General features: G+C 39.7%; 1 protein-coding gene across 2 annotated transcripts in view; it reads left to right on the forward strand.

Annotated features, from left to right (window-relative positions):
* The window catches only part of TMEM163 (transmembrane protein 163), an 87924-nt gene that overhangs the window by 54008 nt on the left and 10783 nt on the right, over nt 1–23133 (forward strand). For both annotated transcript variants that reach the window (XM_068195213.1, XM_068195214.1), the window contains 2 exons: nt 603–694; nt 14595–14691. In XM_068195213.1, coding sequence (XP_068051314.1) covers nt 603–694; nt 14595–14691 — 189 coding nt within the window. The remainder of the gene's footprint in view (nt 1–602; nt 695–14594; nt 14692–23133) is intronic.

Raw genomic sequence — 23133 nt, forward strand, 5'->3', positions numbered from 1 at the left:
TCTGTAGGAAGTTTGACATGAGAGTAAAAGTTCTTAGAGTGGGACAAGCCTAGTTTTCAGTGTTCCTGACACCACATCTGCATAAAATTAATTGGGAATACAAACATGGCAATTTTGCTGATGATACAGAATAGTAAATTCATATAGGATAAAATCTGAGTGGGGTTTTGGAGAAAAAGTTAATATTTTCTTGCTTGGAAACAAAAGCTATTGGAGGAAATTAGTGACTGCAGGAAAAAGGAATGCTTGACATTTTTCTACACTTGTCTTTGCATTAGGATCATATTAGTATTTTAACTCTTGAGGTGCTACAGTGGCAGACTCTGATGTTTGTTTTTTTCTTAACTTCTTCACAGGTGATAGATTAAAAGTTCAATTTTTTTTAATCCTTTGATGGACTTTTTTGAACTCTGAAATGTATCACTGTGCGATAATACATGGCAAAAACGTGAAGATCAATTCAATAAACGTAAATTGTGCTTTCATTAATGTGATTTCTTTGAAGCTGCTTTGTGCCTGTGCAGCAGGATGGTAAATGCATTGCTCTTAGTGCAGGGCACATTGAATGGCCCACAGAACAATTGACTGTGTCTCTCTTGCAGTTTGATGCCACCCTGGATGTTTTGTCATCAGCGATAGTTTTGTGGCGTTACAGCAACGCGGCCGCAGTGCACTCTGCACACAGGGAGTACATGTGAGTACCCTTCCTTACTTCTGCCTGGGCCAGGGGCCTGCAGAGCTTTTGCTGTCAAGCTGGGAGGCTACAGATTCCAGAGCTTTGACAAAAACATTTTCTCATGTCAGCAAGTAGTCTTTCCTCCTGTCAGCTCACTGCTGGCTCCCAGACACGCAGCCTCTCCTTAGGCAAACCTCTCTGTGGCTGGGACTTTCAGTTTCTTTTTAGCCAACACAGCAATGGTTAGGCCTTTGCAATTTGTTTTCCCTTGCAGAACCTGTATCAAGTGACCTGTATCTGCAATGGATTTGTAAATCTTCCATTTTGCATCTTACTGAATTATTCTTACTATAGTACGTCTTTTGAAATTGATGCTTGTATTATATTTGTACTTGTCTCAAGAAATTTGAATATGAATCACTTTATTTTTTTAAAAGAGTATAGCAGTGATTCATGTCTTCTTTATGCTTACTTTGCAAGCAATTTTTTTTCATATTTAATGTTTGATGTATATATCCTATGGGGGGAAAAAAGTCTTTACATATGCAGTGCTGTATTGATCACAGTGGGAATTGTGTTCTGCATCATTGTGCAGCATTTCTATTGGTGATTCATATGGTAGCTGAGAAAATCAGGTGAAGATTGAATCAAGAATTTTTCCAACTAGTGCATAAAAAAGATTTAAAATTCCTACTCAAATTTTGGGCATCTAGGCGGAGAATTGCAGAATGGCCTGTTTTTGGTTTTTCTGCGTACTGCCATTGCTGGCAGCATCCCATCTGGTTGGAAAATAGTTCAACTGTCCCCTGGAATGGACTGCAGGTTTACAGTGAAGGGGGATAAGGTAGGTTCTGTGCTGAAACACCTCTAATAAAGGGTAGCTTGATGAAACTGTTGTATTACTGGTAGGAGTTAAAAAAACAACCACAGAAAACCAACAGAAAAAGCCACACTGAAGTGTCTCAGTCACATCTTCATATTCTTTTTCTAAAAACTAAGGAAAAGTAAGCAGTATTTTTACATGCCTTAACTCAGGCTCATGCAACAGCTTGCCAGGGCTGTGAGTTCCTTTCTGGCAGGGCTCCATAGAGAACAGTTTGGAATAAAAGGCCATAAAGGACTGATGTGGCATTGATTCATAAAAATAAATTCAGAAAAATGTGATTAAAATTAGTCTTCCTGCACAGATTTGGAGATTTTAACAGACATTTTCTTAGTATCTTGCTTTTGTGGGTGTCCACAGAGATTCCTGTCAACATTCAATTAACATATTTTTGAAATCTTCTGTTGTGCTTTTTCAAGTGAAACTTGTAAAGTATCAAAAAGAGAAAATAAGTCCCAGTACAAAAGAAGACTTAACATATCCCTATGGTAAGCCAGTAAAGTGAACAGGCAAAATAGTAAACATATTTTCCTGTTTTTTTATGCTCATTTTTAATTTGCTTTCATATAATCCCTCTGCTTTAATGAGGCTGAATTAAGTCAGTGAATTACTTGCCATGCCCAACAGTTGAAGACAGCTAGGGTTTCATGATGAGTTCAGTATCAAGTGAAAGAGTGTTCCCATATGCTGGGAATATGAATCACTGGATAGTCAGCCTGGTTATCCCTGTTTCCAGAGCTGACAGGAGAGCCACCACAGTACTGACAGCAAAGAGACGGTGAGATGGTTGTGCTGCCTAAGGCAACTCTTACTGTGTCAGATTTTTGAGGGTGGAACATTTCTAATTTCCTCTTGTGTTTACTCAATCTCTAGCTTGAAACACTGCGCGTAATTATTTTTCCTCCTTGGTGCTGGGAATGTGTTGCAGTGATGCCTGCTGGCTGCTTGCTCAGCTTATAAGAATCTTTGTATCATATCTGCCTCTAATTCCACCTGGTCTGCCACAATCCCTGTTTTCTGTGGGCCTCCTCCCTCAGACTCCTGGATGGAGTGGTGCAAATTTGTGTGGGTGCTTAGGCTGTGCTGTGTGTTATTCCTGTTTTTGTGTGCCTGGCCATATTCTGCCTTACTGCAGGGGTCTGTTTACCAGAATAAGGTATGCCAGAGTAGCTTCAGTTTAGTTCTTTATTTATAGGTCTGTCTTTTATTGATTTAAATATTACACTTGTCTGTGTATCCTAACATATCTGAAAAAACCCTTATCTCCTTGGCAAAAGCCAAGTGGAATTGCCAATTAATTGTGTTTTGCAAATTTATAAAACTTTCTGTTTCACGAACTTGACAGCAAGAGATTGATCCAAAATCTGTTAAAATCATTGTAAAGCCTCTCATGGGACGGCAGTGTTAGGTTCAGTCCTAGCTCTTGAACGTCACTGAGAGAGAACATATAGACTGAAAAACACACCCCCAGGAAAAGGCACAGAGAATACAGCCTGACTCATGATGTGCTATGAATTAAATACTGAGAATAAAATGCTAAGATGTGAAAGAAATGCAAAGTCTTACTTAAGCTGTAGCCATATGGCAGTTGGAGCTGCAGCATTCCATGGGCTGGCACTCCCAAGAGTACAGAAGTGCTTGCTGTGCCAAGTTCTGCTGAGAGGAACCAGTGCATTTCCATTTGACTTCAGGGGAACTGGAGTGCTGAAACCATCATGCAAATGTGTCCTGCTGAGCTTAACTCTGTTTAATGCATTTCATTTTTATTAGATCATTTGATTTCTCTTGTTTTCTGGGGTGAGATGAGAAGGTTCTTTTTCAGAGTTCATCCCTTTGGTTCATCCCTTCCCTCCAGGGTGTCAACCGCAGCACACAGCTCAGAAGAGGCTGAGCCCTTGGCAGTGGCACCAGCCCTGTAACCATTTGTTGATTCTCCAGATTCAGCCATCTCAAATCTTTCTGCTTTGACTGGGAGGATTGATGAGAAAACTCCTTTTGCTCCAGAGTCCTTTACTGCCACTTCTAGAGCTCTGTCACACTTCCTGCTGCTGCTCAGACTGCTTCTGGATGTGTCATTGGTGCCCACATGAAATAAAAGCTGAGGCTAAAACATTCAGCAAGATCAGGAATTAAACCACTGAAAGGTTGTAGGTCCTGAGGCACTGCTTGACTCTGCCTAGCTGGCTCATTAATGAAAGAGAATGTGGGAGTGGGATGAATATTTGATGTTTTTTTTAGAAGAGTCCTTGAATTGTAGGTCTTGAGGCAATGCAAGAGTTGGGAAGGACTGCAGATATCTGGGAAGAGAGTCAGAGTACATGCATAGTTCATGACTACTTGATCTGTTCAGTGTGATCTGCTAGGTTGTAAATTAACATGCAGGGAATGTAAAGGTGTTGAACAAGTCATCAAAAAAAAAAAAAAAAAGACCAAGGAATTAAAGAAAGAAAAAAGTGCTGAAATAACTGGAGAAATAATTTGAAATCTCCACTAAAGATGAAAATTTACAACTGAAATTGACTGAGGCATTTAAGATGTGCAAAGAAATGTCAGTGGTCCACCTGGCTGCTCTCCATAACCAGTTTGCAAATGCCTTGAATATTCTGCCCTTTAGTAAACCCTTAGCAACTTGGTAGCTTGTTGGGTTGCTGAAGCAAATATAAATCTGTTGAAGGAAGAACTTTACTGACACTGGTTTGGCAACAGTGGTTTTTCACGTGCTTAAATAAACCCAGTAAATAGCTGTAGAAGAAATTTCTTGATAGAAGACTGGAAAAATGTCTCATGAGATGCTGGACTGGTCACTGGCTATAGAGCCAGGGGCAGCTTTTAGCTGGTGTTAAATTCAGGAATGCAGGACTTGGTTGGAGTGCATGAACTGTGTCTGAGGATAAAGTGAGAAATACCACCAAAAAAGAAAGGATTGGAAAAACAGAACCATCAACAAACTGTTGCAGTTCAGTGGGTGCCCTGCAGCTGGGCCCCACAGATAGGAATGTCCGAATGACCCTTAACCTTAGCTAGACCCCATTGGCTGAGTGCCAGATAGCTCCAGCCCCCCTAGACCCAGACCTAGATAAAAAACCTTCCCGCCATTGTTCGGTCTCTTTTCCTGCATACCACCAGAGAATAAACACCTGGAAAACGAGCCTCTCTCTCCTGGTTTCTGTGGCACTGCTCCTCTGAAGTCCCCAAGGCTGAGCTAGCAGAACAGTTTGGGGGGGGCTGAAAGAGGGCTCTGCCGCAACAAACTACATGTACACAGCCTTGTGGGAAAGCTTTAGAAACCAGAGTTTTTTCAGTACAGTTGGTTGGAAAGATCTTGCTTTTCTCTACTATGCAGTACAAGGACCCAGGATCTTCCTATGCCTGTGGGATCCATTGATTCTGGGATTTTTGGCTACTGGGTGTTTTATTGCGAAACCCAGCTCAGTAGAGCATATTTAAAACAGTGATTCTTGACAGTTGCAGCTGGTGTTTGCTATATATTATTTTGTTGATGGTATCAAGTTAAATTTTGTGTTTCCCAGGAACCAGTCTGTCAACATCTTTCTTAACCCAGTGCCAGAGTAAATAGGAATCCTTACTCATAATTAACATTCTGGATTATGGCAAGAGCAGAAAACACACATTTCTTACGTTTCTTTCACTGTTATGTTGTTGTGGTCTTGTTTGTTTGTTTCCTAGGGTTTTTTGATTATGTATTTCAGACTCTGGCTAATGCATTCCTTAATTAGCTAATAAGAAAATTAAATTATATCATGGACTAATCATTTTAAACACACTTGTGGTGCTCTATGTTGCCATGACGTAATACATAATGAATGCAGATATGTCCTTTCTTTTTTTCTATTGGTGGAGCTGTTGTCTGAAACATCAGCAGCAATACTAAAATTACAGAAATTGAAATCTAGTGGTAATTAAAATCATGTGGTAGACATGGGTGCAGATATCTGTCATGCCTCCACCTGCTTCTGAGAAAGCTCTTTGCCAGAAGAAAAGAGTCATTTTGCAATTAGACATTACCTAAATGTGTGACATTACCTAAACCTTTGCTATGTGCCTGTAACTTAACCTTCATCTCCACACCTCAGCTGTGGCAGTGGATTTGGTACCTTCAGGATGCTGAGCCCATTTGCCCCGTGAAGAATTCCTGCTCTGGGCATTTGCTTCTTAATGGGTTCCTAAATTACGGGGAGGAAGAACGGGTGTTCTCACCTGTTTTGACATTCAGAAGAACACAACTATAAGAGCTTAATCCAGGAATTTTTTATTTAGCTTCTTAAAGCTATCTTTAAGAAAGATATTTCATTGCTCCTCATCAGAAATTACCTGAGAAATCACATGAAAAAAATGTGATGAGACCCTAAGACAGAGAGAGCCTTTCCCTCCAAAGAAATTGTAACCCTTTTTTCTCTCTTGCTCATGTTCAATGACACCACTTGGGAATATTTACCCTGGTATCTGTTCATGGGGAGTCTTGCAGAAGTTATACTGAATATATGTGCATTACAATTAGCCATATGGGGATTGTGATGTATCCTACTTTTACGCTCAAAACTTGAAAGAATTAGAAGCCATCTTTTATGACTGTCACACTGCAAAGTTAGGTCTGGCTCTTCTCTCTTCCTCTGATTCTAAAAGAAAACATATTGATCTATGTGGTTCCAGGGCATATTCTCTCTTGGTGAACAGAATTAAATAAAACCACCCAAATTTCCAGTATTTCTGTTGTATTTAAATTTTCATGTGAGGGCTGGCTCTGCTCTACTGGTTAACCCAGCTAAATGAGCACTGTCTATTTAGGTAGTGTTGAATGAAAATAATCCTCTGGGTTCAGACCCAACATATCAGTCACATTGAAAAAACTGTGGATAATTTTATCTATACCATACATATGAAAGAGACTCGAAGCACAGATGGCAAAATCCACACCTACCCACAGTTCAGGGCAAACCTCTGTGGCTGGAGGCAAAGCTCTTTTGTGATGAGTGAATGGAATACCTAAGTGATCTGGAAAAATGTCAACTGCATGAAGCTGCAAACAGCAAACAGCTCAGAAGCCACCTCTGCAGCTCGTGTGTGGTTCTCAGCTACCAGGGGTTTGGCCTCACACCACATTTTCATGTCTCTCCTGCAGAATGAGGCACAGTGAGGAGTTTTCAAAGGGAGTGCTCACCTGTGCTTGGATATCTGCCTTATAGGAGGAGAAGTATAGTTTCTTCTTAACCACACTGAAAACTTCTAAATCATTCTTTCTTCTGGAATATTTGGCCAAAATTCTACATCCAGGTACAGTGCTAGATACAAGAGGTGCTTCATATGGCTGATTTAATAAACAGCATAATTTCTCCATAAATTCATTATCCCATAATCAGACAATAGTAAATCAATCACAAACTTTGCCCTTACTCAGACAGAAATGCATTTATGCCTATGGTTGTGCAAGCACACCCAAAAAAATCCTTGCACATACAAGTTATATTAAATATGAAATAGAAAATATATATATTTATATATTCTAAAATCTGTTTCAAAAACTGTGGCATCTGTAGACTTGGCAATGATTTTTCTGGAGCTAGATCCAAAACCTATGAAAGCCTTTCCTTTTACTTGACTGGTGGTTGATTAAGCAGGATTTGTGTGCATTTCCTAGTATTTACACATAGGCCTGTGTGTATTAACTCAGGGATATGATGTTTTCTGTGCTGGAATTTGATGATCACCATAAAAATGAATATTATAGAAGTTTTCAAAAGGCTTTAATTTCCAGGTTCAGGGGAATGGCAGAGTCTCTGATCATCTGCTGCAAGGGAGGAGCAGTGCTCTGGAGCCAGGAGGGTGGCTGTAAGGCAGGTGCACTCCAAGTGCAGCTGCAGAGTCTGTGCAGACCTGGGAGCTGGAAAATAGGTCTTGAGAGTTTTCGAATTCCCCCCAGTTGTAGAAATGTCTGTTAGCTTTTTCTGGCAGATATTCCATACCCGGAGTATCAAATTATTTATGGAAATGTTGCCCCAGTTCAGCTGCATGATGTTAAAGTATGTAAATACCTGTTCTGCAGCAACTAGTTGAAATCCTAAGGGATAATAAAAGTTTTAGAAGGCCTGTAGCACTTTCAGCATGAAATGGTTCCCTAGCAGAGCTGATCTGAGTCTCAGACATAAACAGCATTTCCCCTCCATGTCTTTTAAAATGACAGACCACATGACATCACAGCACACTTTTCTAACACAATAATTGAAAAATTGATTTTCAGTGGTCGTTTGGACTATTACTTGTATTCTCTTTATTGTGTAATCTAGTTTGGGCTTATGTGTTTTTATGGTGAGAAAAACAGAGTAGCTGTAATGATGCTGATCTGGATCCTGGCAGTTGGGGGTGGATTATGGAACATGTGTGATGAACAGCAAGCCCACTTTGTTCCTTTTAAAGAGAGTCTTAAATTGACTCCATTCCCTCCTCAGCCAGCACCAGGCAGGTGTAAATACCCTGAACAGCTGTGATTCTGTACAGTTTGGTGTCCATAACCTTTTCAGGAACTACACCTGATAACAGAAGCTACACCAGTAGCTAATGTAACTGCCTAATTGGACACAAGGAAGCTTTAGATTAGCAGCAGAGCATGACAAATAAGGAGGAATCTCAAGACTGAGGCTGATATTGCATCTTTCGCCTGTGTATTACCATAATATGTCACAGTGGCTAGTTCTTTTTAAGGAAAGTCTTTAAATGAGTTTAAGAGGCAGATGTTACAGTTGTCGGAGTTCTGGATGTCGCCCTCATGAAAAATTAGACTACCATGTTGCAGAGCAGCAGCAAATGCTAGTGAACAGCTGCACTGTAATTTGGATTTCTCCATTTAAAGGAAAGAGCAGCAGGGCTGTGGCACAGTGTGTGCACACTGGACAGGCCCTTCCTGCCACAGAGGTGCAGTCCCCAAAACAGAGCTGCTGCTGTCACCTGCCCCTGCTGTGTCTGGGCTATGTGCAGGGATGCTGTTGCTGTGCTGGCAGACATCCCCAGCTCAGCTGCTTGGGGCTCTCCTCTGCTGCTTTTCACACCCTTCCTTCATGGCAGGAGTGGCCCTTGCTCAGTTCCTTACTTGTGTGACAACAGATTTTCCCTACTGTGCTTCTCATCATCTCCATCAAGCACATCCCACTGATTTGCAAGCAGAAAAGCATTTTTGGTGAGCAAATTTGAACCTTTTCCTCCAAATCCTTATCCTTTGGCTTCCAACATTCAGTTTTGACTGCACTTGAGAATTCCTGGGCTGGCTGTAACTGGCATTTTACACTTGGCTACTGTAAGTAGGCTATGAGAGCTGCCATAGTACCAGTGTTATATGAAGGCAGGCCTAGCTGTGTTTAAACAGGCTGACAGCCTCCCATCCAGAAGAAATGTGGGGCAGGTTATTGCAAGTTCCAAGTTATTAATGAAGGAGCAGTCACAGAATGTAATTTCCGTTTGGTTTTGGGAAGGAAGAATGAAAGCAAGAGTACCACCGGGGCAAAGAGATAGTAAAGGGCTCCTCTCGTGGTTAGACATAGAAGACAATTGAGAAAAAAAAGCATAGATACAGAATTAGGAAGTGAATGAATACTTCATGGTCAAAAATATTTGCCTAACTTCTGACAGCAAAAACCTCCTGGACAATTGCCTTCCGTGTTATACCATGTGTATTCCCCTGAGTGATTCCCTACATGATACTCACTCTGTCAGCCACAAATACTGAAATCATAGGGAAACAGGATTTAGCACTTTTACAGTTTTTATTAAAATAATTATTCTATAGTTTTTTTTCTTCCTTAAACTCTAGTGCTTTTATTGGTGGATTTACTCAAAGATTAAATTCCGTATCCATCATAAAACTGATTTTCCCAGCTTTGCTGAAGAAGCTCACATTACTCTTGGGCTTAGAGCTCGTATTGCTCTTACTGGCCTGCAGCTCATTTTAATATGAAGTTACAGTTCCTTGCAAAGTAATATTTTTTACCACTTCAGTGGTGAAAACAACCTGCAGAGATTTTAACATTTCCTTTTCTGTGGGCTATTAGGAGTCATTAGTACTGAAAGATCTTGACAGAGCCTGCAGAGTTAAAGATTTTGTGACTAAAAATTAATAGGTTCACAGGATACTGCAGGTTGGAAGGGGCCTCAGGAGGTCTCTGACACAGGCTCTTGCTCAGAGCAGAGTGAGCTGTGAGATCAGAAAAGGGCACTCAAAGCTTCATCCAGTCAGGCCTCTAAAACTTCCAAGGATGGAGACCCCACAGCCTCTCTGAGAAACTGTTCCAATATTAATCCGTGGTGGAAATCTCATTTTTCTTGGGAAAATATAATGTGGTAACATTCTTAACAAACAAGGAAATGTAGAATTAAAATAGTCTAAACCAGCTCTTGTAGGGTAACCAGAATACATGTAGAAATTAGAAGTATTGTCTTTTATTTAAAGCATTGTGGCTGCCAGAGAATTGGATGAAGAACAGAAGCTTGTTTAGATGGCAGCTTTGCAAATGTGAGAATAGAGTTTCTATCTCAAGAATATGAATACAAATCCTAGTGGTTTATACAATGATTTTTTTCCAGTTCTTTTTGTCATGTTTACCCCTGTCGCTCAGCTGAAATGATCAAAATGTTTTCCATGAATAAGGCAAGTTTTCTTGATACCAGAAAGGAAGTTTTTAGAGTGAGAACGATCAATCACTGGAAAACCTCCCCAGGGATGTGGCAGAGTCCTCGCTGTGGGGAGTTTCCAAGATGCAGTTGGACAGGGTGCTAGAGAATCTCATCTAGGCTCCCCTTTGCCATGGAAGGTTGGACCAGATGACATTTGGAGGTTCTTTCCATCCCAGACTCTTCTGTTGTTCTGTGAGCCTCTTTGCTTTGGTCAAAGTAATAAACACCCCCAGCCCCACTCCAAAATAACCCATTTAATCAAAACAGGTCAACTAATCTGGGATACTGCAATGAGTGAAACAGTTGGGAGAACAGAACAAAATTGGGAAGTAATTAGACTGCTCCTGACAAACTTGTTTTATTCCTCATGGTGTCATCATGTTTCAGGCATTAGTTTTATGAACTTGAAGCATGTTGATAAAATAGTTTCCAGGCTGTAACAGACAAACCATCAAGTGCATGAGACCCTTTTCCCCCTCCACTGCCCCAAAACAACTCCCTGTGAGCTGCTTAGGAGAAAGTTAACACATTTTTGCAGATTGTGTTCATATGCATCACTATTTTTTTTCTGAATCCTTAATTCTGTTGTACCACCTTTGCTGCATGAGAGCAGATTGGCTTGAGAGGAGTAATTACCAGGGGCGTCATTGCAAACCCTCGTTGGTACTGTGCTGCTGTAAAGATTTGCCAGAAAGAGAATGGGATGATAATTGAGAAGGGGAAATTTTTGCATTGGCTGCTTCATAGCAGTCAGTTGATATGAAAAAAACTCCATTTCCAGTCACCCTTGTGTAGCATTTTCCTGATCACTTTTGAGGTAGTTTATAGCAGAGCTCGTTACTCAGGATATTTTTGTAATTTCATTGCTATTATTGATTTATTTTTTATAAAATCTTACCAAACAAGTAGCTAAGAATCTAAACCTGCAGTCTTACATCAGTCTGACTGCTGCTTACCTGTAGGAATAGCCTCACTATCTGAAAGGGCTCAACTCATGAAAAGGGTGTTTAGTGTGGCAAGAGCATGCTAAAGGTAAAATTCCTTCATTATGTTGAAGATTAATCACCATAGAAATCTGAGTGAGATTAATCTCTAATTCTATGTTGGCAACATTACAGAATTTTAGTCTTATCACTATCTGTAGGGAATTATAACAAAGAATTGCAAACTATGAGATATAATTGAGGCTAAATCCATGAATTAGGAAGCTGTTCTGCTGCATCTGCTAAATGCAAATAAATTAGATCATTGGAGTTACTCTCCTTAGGAAATTAGTTCTGTCATAAAATGAGGGGGGAAAGTGCTAACTTACTAGTAGCAGCTTGAAAATGGAGTTTGTGGAGATAGAAGCCCCTGAATCTCAGTACTTTTCATAGCTACCTGCTTAAAAGCCATTGACTTATGCAAAGCAACAAATTTTTGATTAAGGAAAATAATATCACATGCTTACAGTGATTGATTTCCTTTTCTGGTTTCCTTATGAGTTTTGAGAATTTGTCATCAAAATGAGGAATTGTGTCTATTAGAGCTCCACACAGGGAATATGTGATGGAAGAGGTGAGGTGGCAGCTGTGTGTGCTGTAATGCAGTTACACTCATCTGCTTCTGATGGGTGTGAAATATCCAGAGCTGCTGTAGTACAAAATGGGTATTTATAGGGCTGTATAAATATAAATGGGTTGTAATACTGCTTTCAAGAAAACATCTTTTGAAAATTGTCAAGATGTAGCGCTCCCAGTATCAAGCTTTTGTTTTTAAGATTATACAGGAGTCTGAATTCCACTCGGACTGATCTAGCAGGGACATAAGCTCCAAAGCTGTATAAAGTCTGTGATGGTTTTGAGAGTCTAAATGATTTCACTCTCAATGACTGAGGCTGCAGTACAGCCAATTTAACAGAGTGTTTCATCTGTGACAAAATAATACCGAAAATTTGACAGGAATGATGAGGTAATTTCTAATACAATGAATTACACTTCATATTGTCTAAAATATTTTGGATTTTTGCATACAAATACTGCCTCAAAAACACATCCAGAAGTATCTTGGGCAGATCATGATCAGCTACCAACACCTACAGCAAACAAAAGAAGACTTGGTGGTTTCACTGTTAAATCTGTAATATTAAATTCTCTTGTAGTTTTCATTACTCTTGCATTCCAAATGCTATTGCTTTAAGGAAAAAAAAAATAAAAAAAACTTTGAAAGTTGAGTTAAAAGTTGGTTGTTGCCTGAATATCAGAGAGATGCCTTCACCTTGTTCTTTGTGAATTAGTCTTTTATTCTTCAAACTATACTGCATTCTGAAAGATTCCAGAAAGCTCATTGTTTCTGAAAACCAAATAAAGCTTTTACACTATGTTTTAAAATGTTTTGACTAAATTTTCTCTCTTCCTCCTTATTTTTAGAAGCAATATATTACAAGAGATGGAGAAGATTCCAGATTCATGCATTCTTTATTAGAGCTTTTCTGCTGCCTGTCAAACCTGTAGCAATCAATTCTTTTGCTTTACAGATCAATTATAACTATAACTGTTTAGTAGATTCTTAGTGGGAACCTCTGACACTAACTCAGGTAGAAATGGCTGTAAAATGAGGACATGATCTCCAAGAGGTAGTGGAGATGTGAGTCCAGGGTTAGGACAAAGCTATCAGGGCAGTCAGTCCACCCTCACTTCTGTATCACTCCTCTTTCACTAGTCTTTATGGGTAGTTCTGAGTTGATTTAAACCTGTTTAGAAATGGCAGTTTGCTCATCTAATTTAATTGAATGTTATTAATGAAATTGCATTTGCCAAGCACCTTGGCACTAACACCCTTCGTGTGCAGTTGGAAACACTCTTTAGTCACACAGCAGTGATTCTTAGCAGATGGAAGTGAGCTGGCTTGTATGAAAATTTTTGTGGTCTAGTACAGTGAAAGTAGAGCATGCTTACAATAACCAATTGCAGCTTGTTTATTATGTAATACATTTTCTCAGATTAATTTTGTTATTTTTTACATTTGCAGTTGAATTTTGCATGATTTGCAGGCTAGTTAGAAATTATTTCTTTCTAGCAAATGAGATTAAAAGAAGATACAGTACAATGTTGTGTTTCAGTGGTTTTGCAGATAAATCAATACACTCAAGAAGGCAAAAACCATGTATTTTTTTGCTTGAAGTACTATACTCATGAATTTTGCATGGCTGTGGATTCCAAAAGCCAGCATATAAAGAAGAAGCTAGGCTTGCTAAATATGACTACTGAATGCTTATTCAAACCTCAGACTGCATTTCTTTCTGCTATTAATACCCTTGTCACTGTTGTTATCATCTTCCTTTCCTTCTATCTACTTTAGCTATTTCTGGGTAAGTAGGTGGATAGGAATTCTTTTACCACAGTAAAACTGAGCTGGAGAATAAGAGAAACAGATCAAGACTGCTGAAACTGTTCTGTATCTGCTGGCAAATTTGCAAAATATTTGCTGTAAGACTTGGGTGTTTGGCAAGTCCACAGAGATAACCCCAAACTCTCTGATTTATGTGGGAACAAAATCCAGCCAGTGGTCAGGGCATTCCCCTCAGGGAATGTTTGCCTGTCTTCCCCAGAAGTGTGCAGGGAATAAAAGATGTGCTGAGGGAAAGGGGAGATGCATCCAGCAGGCATCCAATGGTGGGTATTGCCGCAGGAAGTGGGATCCAGAGTGTCCAGCTCACAGATTTGGGGCTGTGGTGGTTTAAGCCTGTCGAGGGGGATAGAAAAGCTTGTCTTTCAGAATGGCTGTCAGCATATCCTTGCAGGAAGTTCATGTATTTTATGTCAAGCAGTCACTGGCTCAGCAAGGGGCCTTAGGCAAGTCAGCCAGCTTTTGTGGACCAGTTCCTGAGCCACGCCACGCCTGACTGGGGAGGAAAGGGGAGGAAACAGCTGTTCCAGGTTCTGTTATGCTACTGACCACATTTACCAAATATCTCTGCTGGCTTGGTAAGGAGAATGAAGTTCCCTTCATTATTTCTAATGGGAGATCCTAGCAAAACAAACAAACACAGAGAAACAGCCCATCCCTAGAGGACTCTGTGATAAATCATCAGGAGCAGAAGTGGTGGCAGGTCTTTCTCCCTGAAGCATCAGAAAAAAGAACATCATCTGGTATGGCCTGTCTTCTCATACATAATCCAGGTTTTAAGAATGGGAGAGGAACTGGATGTTTCATTCTGTTCTTTAATTTAAGCCTCTATCTTTAGCTCCTTAAGACTTTTTTATTATTAATATTCATTTTTTTATTATTAATATTCTCTCTGTTACCCTGGAAGAGTTGGCAACTTCAGATATGTTCTTAACATTTCTTTGTATTTTTCTCTGTTTTTTTCCCCAGGGCTTGTGTTATCTTGGGTGTCATATTCCTGCTGTCATCTATATGTATTGTCATCAAAGCCATCCATGATCTTGCAAAGAGGGTGCTTCCAGAAGTGGTAAGGTGATCCCTGTTCTTTTAAATGTTCTTTTTATTCCCCGCCCTGCACGTGGGACTGAGAATTGCAGTGTCTCCTTCCAACAGCCCCACTGAACTCTGTGGAGCTCTAGCAGGTGCCTTCCCTTCCTGGCTGAACATACTGGCCCTGGTCTTCCAGCACCATTTTTTATTTATGTGATGGAGTCTAGTCTACTTCTGGAGTTTAAATATGGGTTTTTTATAGGTTTGACCCCAAATCTCTCGCAGCGTAATCACTTAAAACTTCTACACAGGACTGTGGGAGTTCACTCAGAGAGAGGAGGCCTCTCTGGGCTTAATGAATGTACTAGAATTTTATGAGAAGGATGTTTCCACAGTTTACTACTCCAATGACTTCAGTATTTTATTTTCAGCGTGGAAAAAATATTTTTGGATTATATTTTAATGTCTTCCAGCTCTTGCCTCCAACTCCAGAGCTATGTATGTGTAGTAGGGATGAAACAGGTGAGGGGAGCATGCTGGGTGAAAGAGCTGGCTTTTAGACTGACTCACCATGGAGCATCACAAAGGGCTTTTCTCCTGCTCTCTGCTTTCTTTTGGCTGTGAAAGCCGCCCCTACCTGGCCTGTAGGGCAGCTCTCCCCTGGCCTTTCTCTCAGCTCTGCTCTGGCCTGTCCTGCTTGCTTCCTTTCAGTACTGGCTATTAAATTCTACTCATCTTAACAAGCTGCTCGCTGGGAAAACCATTTGGCAGTGGTTCCACTGCCACAAGGCTCTTCCTAATGTGCTCAAATAAAATGAGGCTTCAGTTCAGTTGTTGTGTGCACAACCTGACTCAGAGCTTTGTCTTCAGCCTTTGTGAAGTTTGGTCTGGTTGTGTGCTCAGCCTTTCACATTGAGGATTCACCCTGCCAAGTGCCATTCTCAACACAGCACCACGCAGAAACCAAAACTCCTTCCTTTCAACCTGGAGATGGAGGCAGAGCTGGAAAATCAAAAAGCCAAAATGGAATTCCATCTGGTATCCACTGTTAGCAGTGCAGATGACCCGCTGGGTCCTGTATTCTCATGGAAACTTGCAAGGAGCTGGGCAATTCCAGAAGCTTGTCTTCAGCAGTTTATTGAAATCTGGGTGAAGATGAGTAGCACAGCCCATGACTGAGCTGCAGCCAGGTGCATTGTTTGACTGCAGGTGATTCATGTTCTCTTTGCATTTTGCTTGCCCTCTTTTCCAGTCTTCATAATTTACTGCCTCCCCAGCTTTGCCCGCATTACAGCACATGGAGTTCACCAGCCTGGTTCTGTCAAAATGATCTGGGTTAGCTTAAACACTTTCAGTAGTCAGTTCTTAAACCCAGTCAAAACATTGTGACAGAACTGGGTTGGGGAGTGAGCATGGGGCATGTGCCAGTGAGGCTGGAGAGGAGGCAGGTGAGGGTGGGTGAAGATCCTGCTGTGATGGTCAGCTAAGGGACAACTTCTTACCTTGTCTGTGGCCAAACACTGCAAGATGGCTCTAGTTTGACTCAGTGAGAAAATGAAATATATAGTTCTGACTCAGTGAAGGAGAAGGGAAAAGGGAGGTTACAACTGTAATTCAAACACTCGTTTTTGTGAATTTTTGGTAGTGAATTCAGGTTAACTTGGATGTCTCCGTCTAATTCATTGTGGGCAAATACTCTAATAATTCTCTCAGTAGGAATAAAAGTTTAAAAGTTGTGTCATCTCTATCTCACTCTTCATCATTACAAGTTCCACCTACAAGAGAGGGCTCTATTTCTGACATGAGGCTACATGTCGCATATTTGGATGGTGAACATTTTTTATGATTTGCATTTTATGATTTTCATGATTTTTACGATATTGTACTTCTTAATTTTTAATGTTTTTAAATGCAGTCACAGAGGGAAAATATATGGAATCAGATCTATAGATATGGATGGATAATCTTCTTCCTGTGGCTGTTCTCACTCATCTAGGCACTCAAGTACTACCAACAGTTTGAAGGATGTATCTGGCAAGGCACGGGCTGTGGATGACTGGTGGCAGGGTAAAAGCCACACACACAGACCTAAAGGATTTTCATACCTGGCAATTCTGCCTGGAATGTAGGTTGGAGCATGGGATGACAAGAGGTGGTACTTTTGGTCAGTGTCTCCTAAATGACATGGCAAGAATTTTAATTTCAAAGCCTTTCAGTACATCTCCCCGTGGGAAACTGATTCAGCAAGGGTTGTGTGACAGGTGAAATATCTCTGTGCAAACTCAGAATAACAGTGAAAAATGGGAAAGCTCAGAGAACAGCACCACTGCTACAAGTCATGGCCAGTGAGGTATAATGCCTGGGGGTTGCCAGTATTAAAAATAATTGGGGGAAGAGGATGTCGTTGAATAGAAACCTTTCCAGTTGCTCTAGCTGTGCCTGACTGTGACACAGATTTTCAGGTTGCTTGTTGCTCCCTTAGCTGCTCTAAGTAGAAATAGTTGTTGTTCTCAATTGTTTGGGCCTTTGTTGATTGATTGGGCTCCCAGCAAAGCTATGCCTGCCCAGGCCATATCATCAGCATCTGAGCAGAGGGGAAATATGCTCAAATTTCATCAGTAGGAGGCAGAAGTTTCTGGTTCTGCTCCTTTATCCAGGGTACTGTTTTCTGCTTCCTGGGCCACTGATGAACTAATTGCTAATGGTACTAATTCCTGTAGTATCTTAACATGTAATTTGGTTTTAATATATGGATATATATCATATATATAACAGGAACAAAGTCTTCTGTTAATAGTTTTTTGCAGTGCAGTGAAGTAACCAGTTCTGCATCAAAATAGTGACCTGAAATATTTTCTGGTGGTGATATCTGTGTTACTGGGATTTGATATTAACTTGCTTTTCTGAGACCAGGGAATGATCCTCAGGGTGTGAGCAAGAACAGAGCATTAAGACCAAGGAAAGGTAGTGTGACTCCACTGGTGTCCCAAACTGGTATAAAACTGGGGTGAAGAGCTCAGCACTAAATTAACAGGATCTGTGCCTCAACAGAAGTTTAACATGTGAGTCAGAGTCGTGTGATTTTTTTTTTTTTTGGTACAGTTTACATCCTTATTGCCCTTTATTTCAGCAAAGGTCATTGAAGATGTGGGTAATTTTTAAAGCGTCTTGTGTAATTTTAGCTGTGTGACTTCAATCTTAAGGGAGATAATGTGGCAAAAACCCAACTGGAAAATGTTGCTAATGTTGCTCTTGGTGTTCAGATGCTGAACACAAAGTTGGTACTGTCAGCCCTGTGAATGGACATGGTTTGGAATGCACTGCTCTACGTGGCGGATTCAAGATTAACCTAATGATAATAATAATAACAATAATCATGTAAAACAACATGACTGTGTTGTTCTCAGAGCTATAAATTCTCTTTTTATGTCTTTATTTCTGGTAAAATTCAGGAACTTTGTAATGATTTCTCTGAGTTCCTTTTAAATTACACAAGTTTTGGAGAAAATACTATGATATGGACAAGTTTAATCTTAGAAATTAAACAGACTGGGTACTTAAGTATCTGCTTGCTAATTGTAAAGAACTATGACTAAAATCCTAAAAGCAGAGTCAGTAACTTTTGAATGATTCTGGATCAGTTATAGGAAGTTCATTGTATTTCTTGCTGCATATGAGATACACTGGTTATGTATCTGTCAGTTCTTAATATGCACATAAGAAAAAAAAAAAAATTCTTGGAAAGATTTTGTGAATTCTTTGATGTAGAGATTCTGTTGTCCTTAAAGTGAATCTTGAAAGAATTGCTTTCATGAGAATACTAGCAATAAGATAAAATATAAAAATCATGTGATTAAGAAATCATTTGAAGTATTTTCCAAATGTTTTGAACAGATATTCTTCTACTTACACGGACACTTAGGAACAGGAGTCTTCTGCATTGGTGTCATTTCCTATGATGGTTTCAGGTGCAGGTCTGGCTATCCTCAGAAGGATTCAGAGAACCAGGAAGAGAATGACAGGTTTACTGCACATTAATGGCATTTCCACCTTGACTCCCCCATTCTGTCAGGGGCTTAAATGCCCACAGATTCTTGCTAGACTGCAGAGAGGTGCTGTTCCATTTACAGGGCAGGAGCTCATGGTTAGCTCAGTCAGGCATGTTCCAGTCACGCGTTTGAATTCTCTTTTCTTCCATGCTGAATGTAATTTTGTTGAAACCCTGTGAATGACAGTACTCTTGATCTGCACTGGCACAGGATGGAGGACAATTAGAGCTCCTGACTTTCTGTATTTCTTAATATTGTTTCTGCCTTCCTTTTCTGCTTCTTGTTTGTGTTACCTATTGCTAGGTAGAAGGTATTGCTAGTAGGTAGTGTTATGTCACAACACAGGCTTTCAGCACAAGCAGTGATTTTATAATTCTTTCAGATGCCTCAAAACCTTGGGAAACACAGAAATAGTGTATTTCTCCTTTTGGTTCCCTAGCTTGATAGGCTAAGGACTGTAGTTAACTTTGGCATAGCCTGTAAGGCAGGATGTGAATCACTAGGTAGATTAATTAGTTTAAAATAACTTGGATGAATTTAATGAGAAGAGTTTGTCTGGAATTTCGACTTTGGGAGTGTGTGTATTTCCTACATGCAACAGCAACCATGGCCCTGCTGGCCCAAAAGCCCAAATTTGGTCTTCAATTACTCACTTCATGCCTTTCTTTTCAATTTTATCTCCATCTTTAGATGAGGAAGCCTGGAGAGCCCATGGAATTCAAAGGATAAGGGTCACCAGGGATTTATGCAATATGTTCACTTTTGCAAATTACTGTTTAGCACTGAATTGATATTTTTAGAGAACTTTAACTGTAGATTTCATTTCCTGCAGTTAGCAGCAAATCCAGAAATTTTCATTATTAGGTAAACTTAAGGTTTTCCGTTTGCACAGGACTTTATATTATAATTAAAAAGAATCCTGCCCTGAAAAATGATATTCTGTGTCAAGAGAGTTGGCCAGACAATTAATTATGCACTTACTATATAAGTCTGTATTTTTACGAATTATACATCTCTTAACTGTGTGGAAAAGTTCATTTTCAAGCAACTGAGATATAATAATAATCCTCAGTGTTCAAAACACAATCCCTTATGTTTTTTGGCTTTTGTGATGTAGAGCAGTGTTCTTCAACCATGATCCATAGAATGGTGTATGTCTTGAAATGAATTATTTAATGAAGTAATGAATTTCAGGGTTGATGATAAGGTAGGAGAAATATTGCAACTGAAGGGTTCTGTTTGTCCAAGAGGGCTGGAAAATGACAGTATTGAATAAGTGCAGTGAGAAGTGGAATGGATCTTTCTTTCTCCCACAGTTTTGAAGATTTTTACATTACCTTTTGTGAGCATTAAAAAACGTGTGATGGGTCTCTGATTCTTGGAGGGAGGAGTAAATGAGGAGAGTAGAGTTTTCATGTCACTTCCAGAGGGGATTTGTCTCCCATGTAACCTCACCTTGGATTTGTAGAGATGCTTCATTTTCCTCTGGAGGCAAATTTGGGTGTGGGAGTGGAGACAATTTCTGCCAACACGTATGCGCCAGTCGCTTTGTCGAGCTGTGACCTCCATTCTCACTTGCCCGAAAATATGTTTAATTAAAGCTTCCTCATTCTGAGAATTTAGAGCTGCGGTGACATTTTCCACTTGCCTTGGAGCACGTTTGGAAGGAAATCTTGCTGTTTTTCTGCTACTCTTGTATCTCTAGAATGCTTCAGTTTTTGGGTAAGATTCCTGTACAGGAGCCGTTTAGAGCCCACATCCTGCCCCCAGCCCTTCCCAGGATCTTTCAGTGCCACTATCAAACCCCCCAAAATATGGAAAGATTACAAAACCCAAAGAGACCAACTTTTATACAGGAGAGAGAGATGTGCCCATTGATGTGTGGGAACATTCCAGCTGCAAATTCCAGTTCTTTCTGTGTTCTTGTCCTATTTTTTATGTAGCTGGAATTTTTTTATTTAGCTGGGAATATTTATTCTGTATGGGCCTTCTCCAACATGACATGCTGCAGTTATTATTTCAGTTTCGTATCACTGATTCCTAAGGAAATATTTTTCACCAACCAGATCTTTTACTTTTTTCCCCCCCCCTCCCTCTTTTTCTGTTTTTCCTTTGTTCCAGCAGTTGCTGAAAGTGTTAGATGAAGTAGGCCAGCTGCTCTTCTTTCTGGAGTGTTTGGAATTAAAATTTCTGATAATTTTAGCTCTTGTTCAATACACCTGAATTAAAAAGCTAATCAGTAATTGACATTTAGAAGAGAAAGTCTTCATTTTTGTTTACCCTTCAGGTTAATTTTAAATGACTATTTCTCAGATCATGTAATTTAAGATGGTTTTTTTTCTTAAAATGATGAGTGTTGAACCTAAAATAGAATAATTTCTTGTTGGCTCAGAAATAATTTACTGAGGCTCCCTTTCCCCTAGCTGTGAGATTCAGAATATTTCTTTATTACTTTCAGCATTTGTTCTCCAACCTGTGTTAGCCATAATAAGATAATTCCCAATAGGGGAAAGAATTACCATTCCTTTATTGGTGTTTCAGGGAGCAATATCCACAGCCAATGCTGTCCCTGAGGATTTGATACACGCACATTTCACTACAAATAAGAAGGAATAGTGATTTTGCATACTGTTGGTGACATGCTTGGATTTCTGTATAAATTTTAGTGATTTTTGACATTTTATTAATATATTGAGAAAGGAATCTAAAAATCCTTGAGTGTAGGTTTTCAGCATTGTTTTGTGTTTGCATTTGCTGCTGTTAGTGCTTGCCAGCTCTGAGATAAAAAATCCTTTATCATTTGCCCCTTTACCTTCATCATGTCAAGTACTAGATATTCTTGGGTAGTACAAATATAATTTAGATGTGAATGATGTGCTTTATTTTGACCATTGCCACAAAGAATTTGCTGACTTTTTCTTGTTTCTTGAAGAAGGCTCAAAAAGCCCAACCCAGGCACACTGAGAAAGACTGTTTTAATTTCACCTGGGGTTGTAAATCAATATCCATTTACTATTCAGTTACTGCTTGCATTTCCCTGGGTAATAGTATAACACATGTAATGTCAATGCATTTTGGCATTTGTCCTCATTAGTATGGCAGAGGACACTTTTTGCGAGAGTAAGCAAGCATCATGCAATATTTGTGACATTTCCTGCAGAACAAAGGAAAGATGTAATCAGTTTGGGTATGAAGGATGTGCACCCATCTCTTGTGGTGCCTCCAATGCTTTTATAAATGAAATCTCTTGAAAAATGAGGCCATATGTTATTTTATTGTATGTTACTGATTACAGCTGAAAAAGGAAGGTAGGGGTGGCACAGTGTAGCTTTGTCAGCTCTAATTGATTTATTGGTTTAATAGTTTAAAATAAATTCATCATAAACATATATTCAACAATGTCAGCAGTTGAATTATAGGCCAGTAGCAGTATAACAAATAACACTTAGGATTATATACACATATGTCCTTATACATGTTTCCCTATACATTTATAAACCTCATATATAATTTATTGTTTGCCATTTCAAATCAAAGTATCATATATATTAATTATACATTAGAATCTTGCTTTATAATTGTTATTTCTATGTATGGCTTGGAGTGTGGCCTAAAAAACATGTGCTTCTTGCAGGTTGTTGAGAATGTTGTGGATACTTGAAGAGTAAGCCAGGGTTAGGACAAATGAACAGCTACACATCATTCTTTGCTTAGGTGAAAACCTCATTTCCAGATTTTACCAGAAAGAGATTTTTCCAGATTTTATAAGAAAGAAAAGCTGGTGGCTGCTTCCCACTTGGTGGGTGATGTGCAATGCATTGCTGGTCTCAGCTCCCTGCTCATTGGAAAAATCAGTCTCGCTCCTCTGAGGGTGGACAAATACAATTTTAATTTGTTTCATAGCTTTGGTGTTTAAACAGTGTGGATGAGTTCTGGGAGAACAGGAAGCATGACTGATCTAATAGTTAAGCAGACCCTTTGCAGGAGTCCTAAGGTCACCTAAGAGAGTTCTCTGCAGCTCCCAGTCTCTCAGCTCCCAGGCCCCCGTGCCTTGCCATGGCATCCAGCACACCCTGTCTTTGTTTTCTGGTTCTTGAAAAAGCATTCTGCGCTGTGGGATTGCTTTGTCACACCAAAGACAAGCTTCAACATTCATAAGATTTTTTTTTTGGCACTAATAATAGATCTTTGTATCTCCATGTGAAGAGACTGTCTCCTGCTTGAGTCAGAGACTGGGCTGTTGGTTTGTTTTCTAACAGTGAAGTGCAATTAAAACTCATCCCTTTTGAAGCTTGCTAGTGAGAGAGACCCTCTGGCTTCCCAGGAGCTCTCTTTAGACTGATTATATAAACTATTTATTACTTGGGAGAAAGTGTGATAGAGAGTTGGACTTTTTCTTTTCTTTTTTTAAAGTGTTTGTATTAGAAACA

This window comes from Anomalospiza imberbis, chromosome 7 (assembly GCF_031753505.1).
Source record: "Anomalospiza imberbis isolate Cuckoo-Finch-1a 21T00152 chromosome 7, ASM3175350v1, whole genome shotgun sequence".
Classification (NCBI taxonomy): Eukaryota; Metazoa; Chordata; class Aves; order Passeriformes; family Viduidae; genus Anomalospiza; species Anomalospiza imberbis.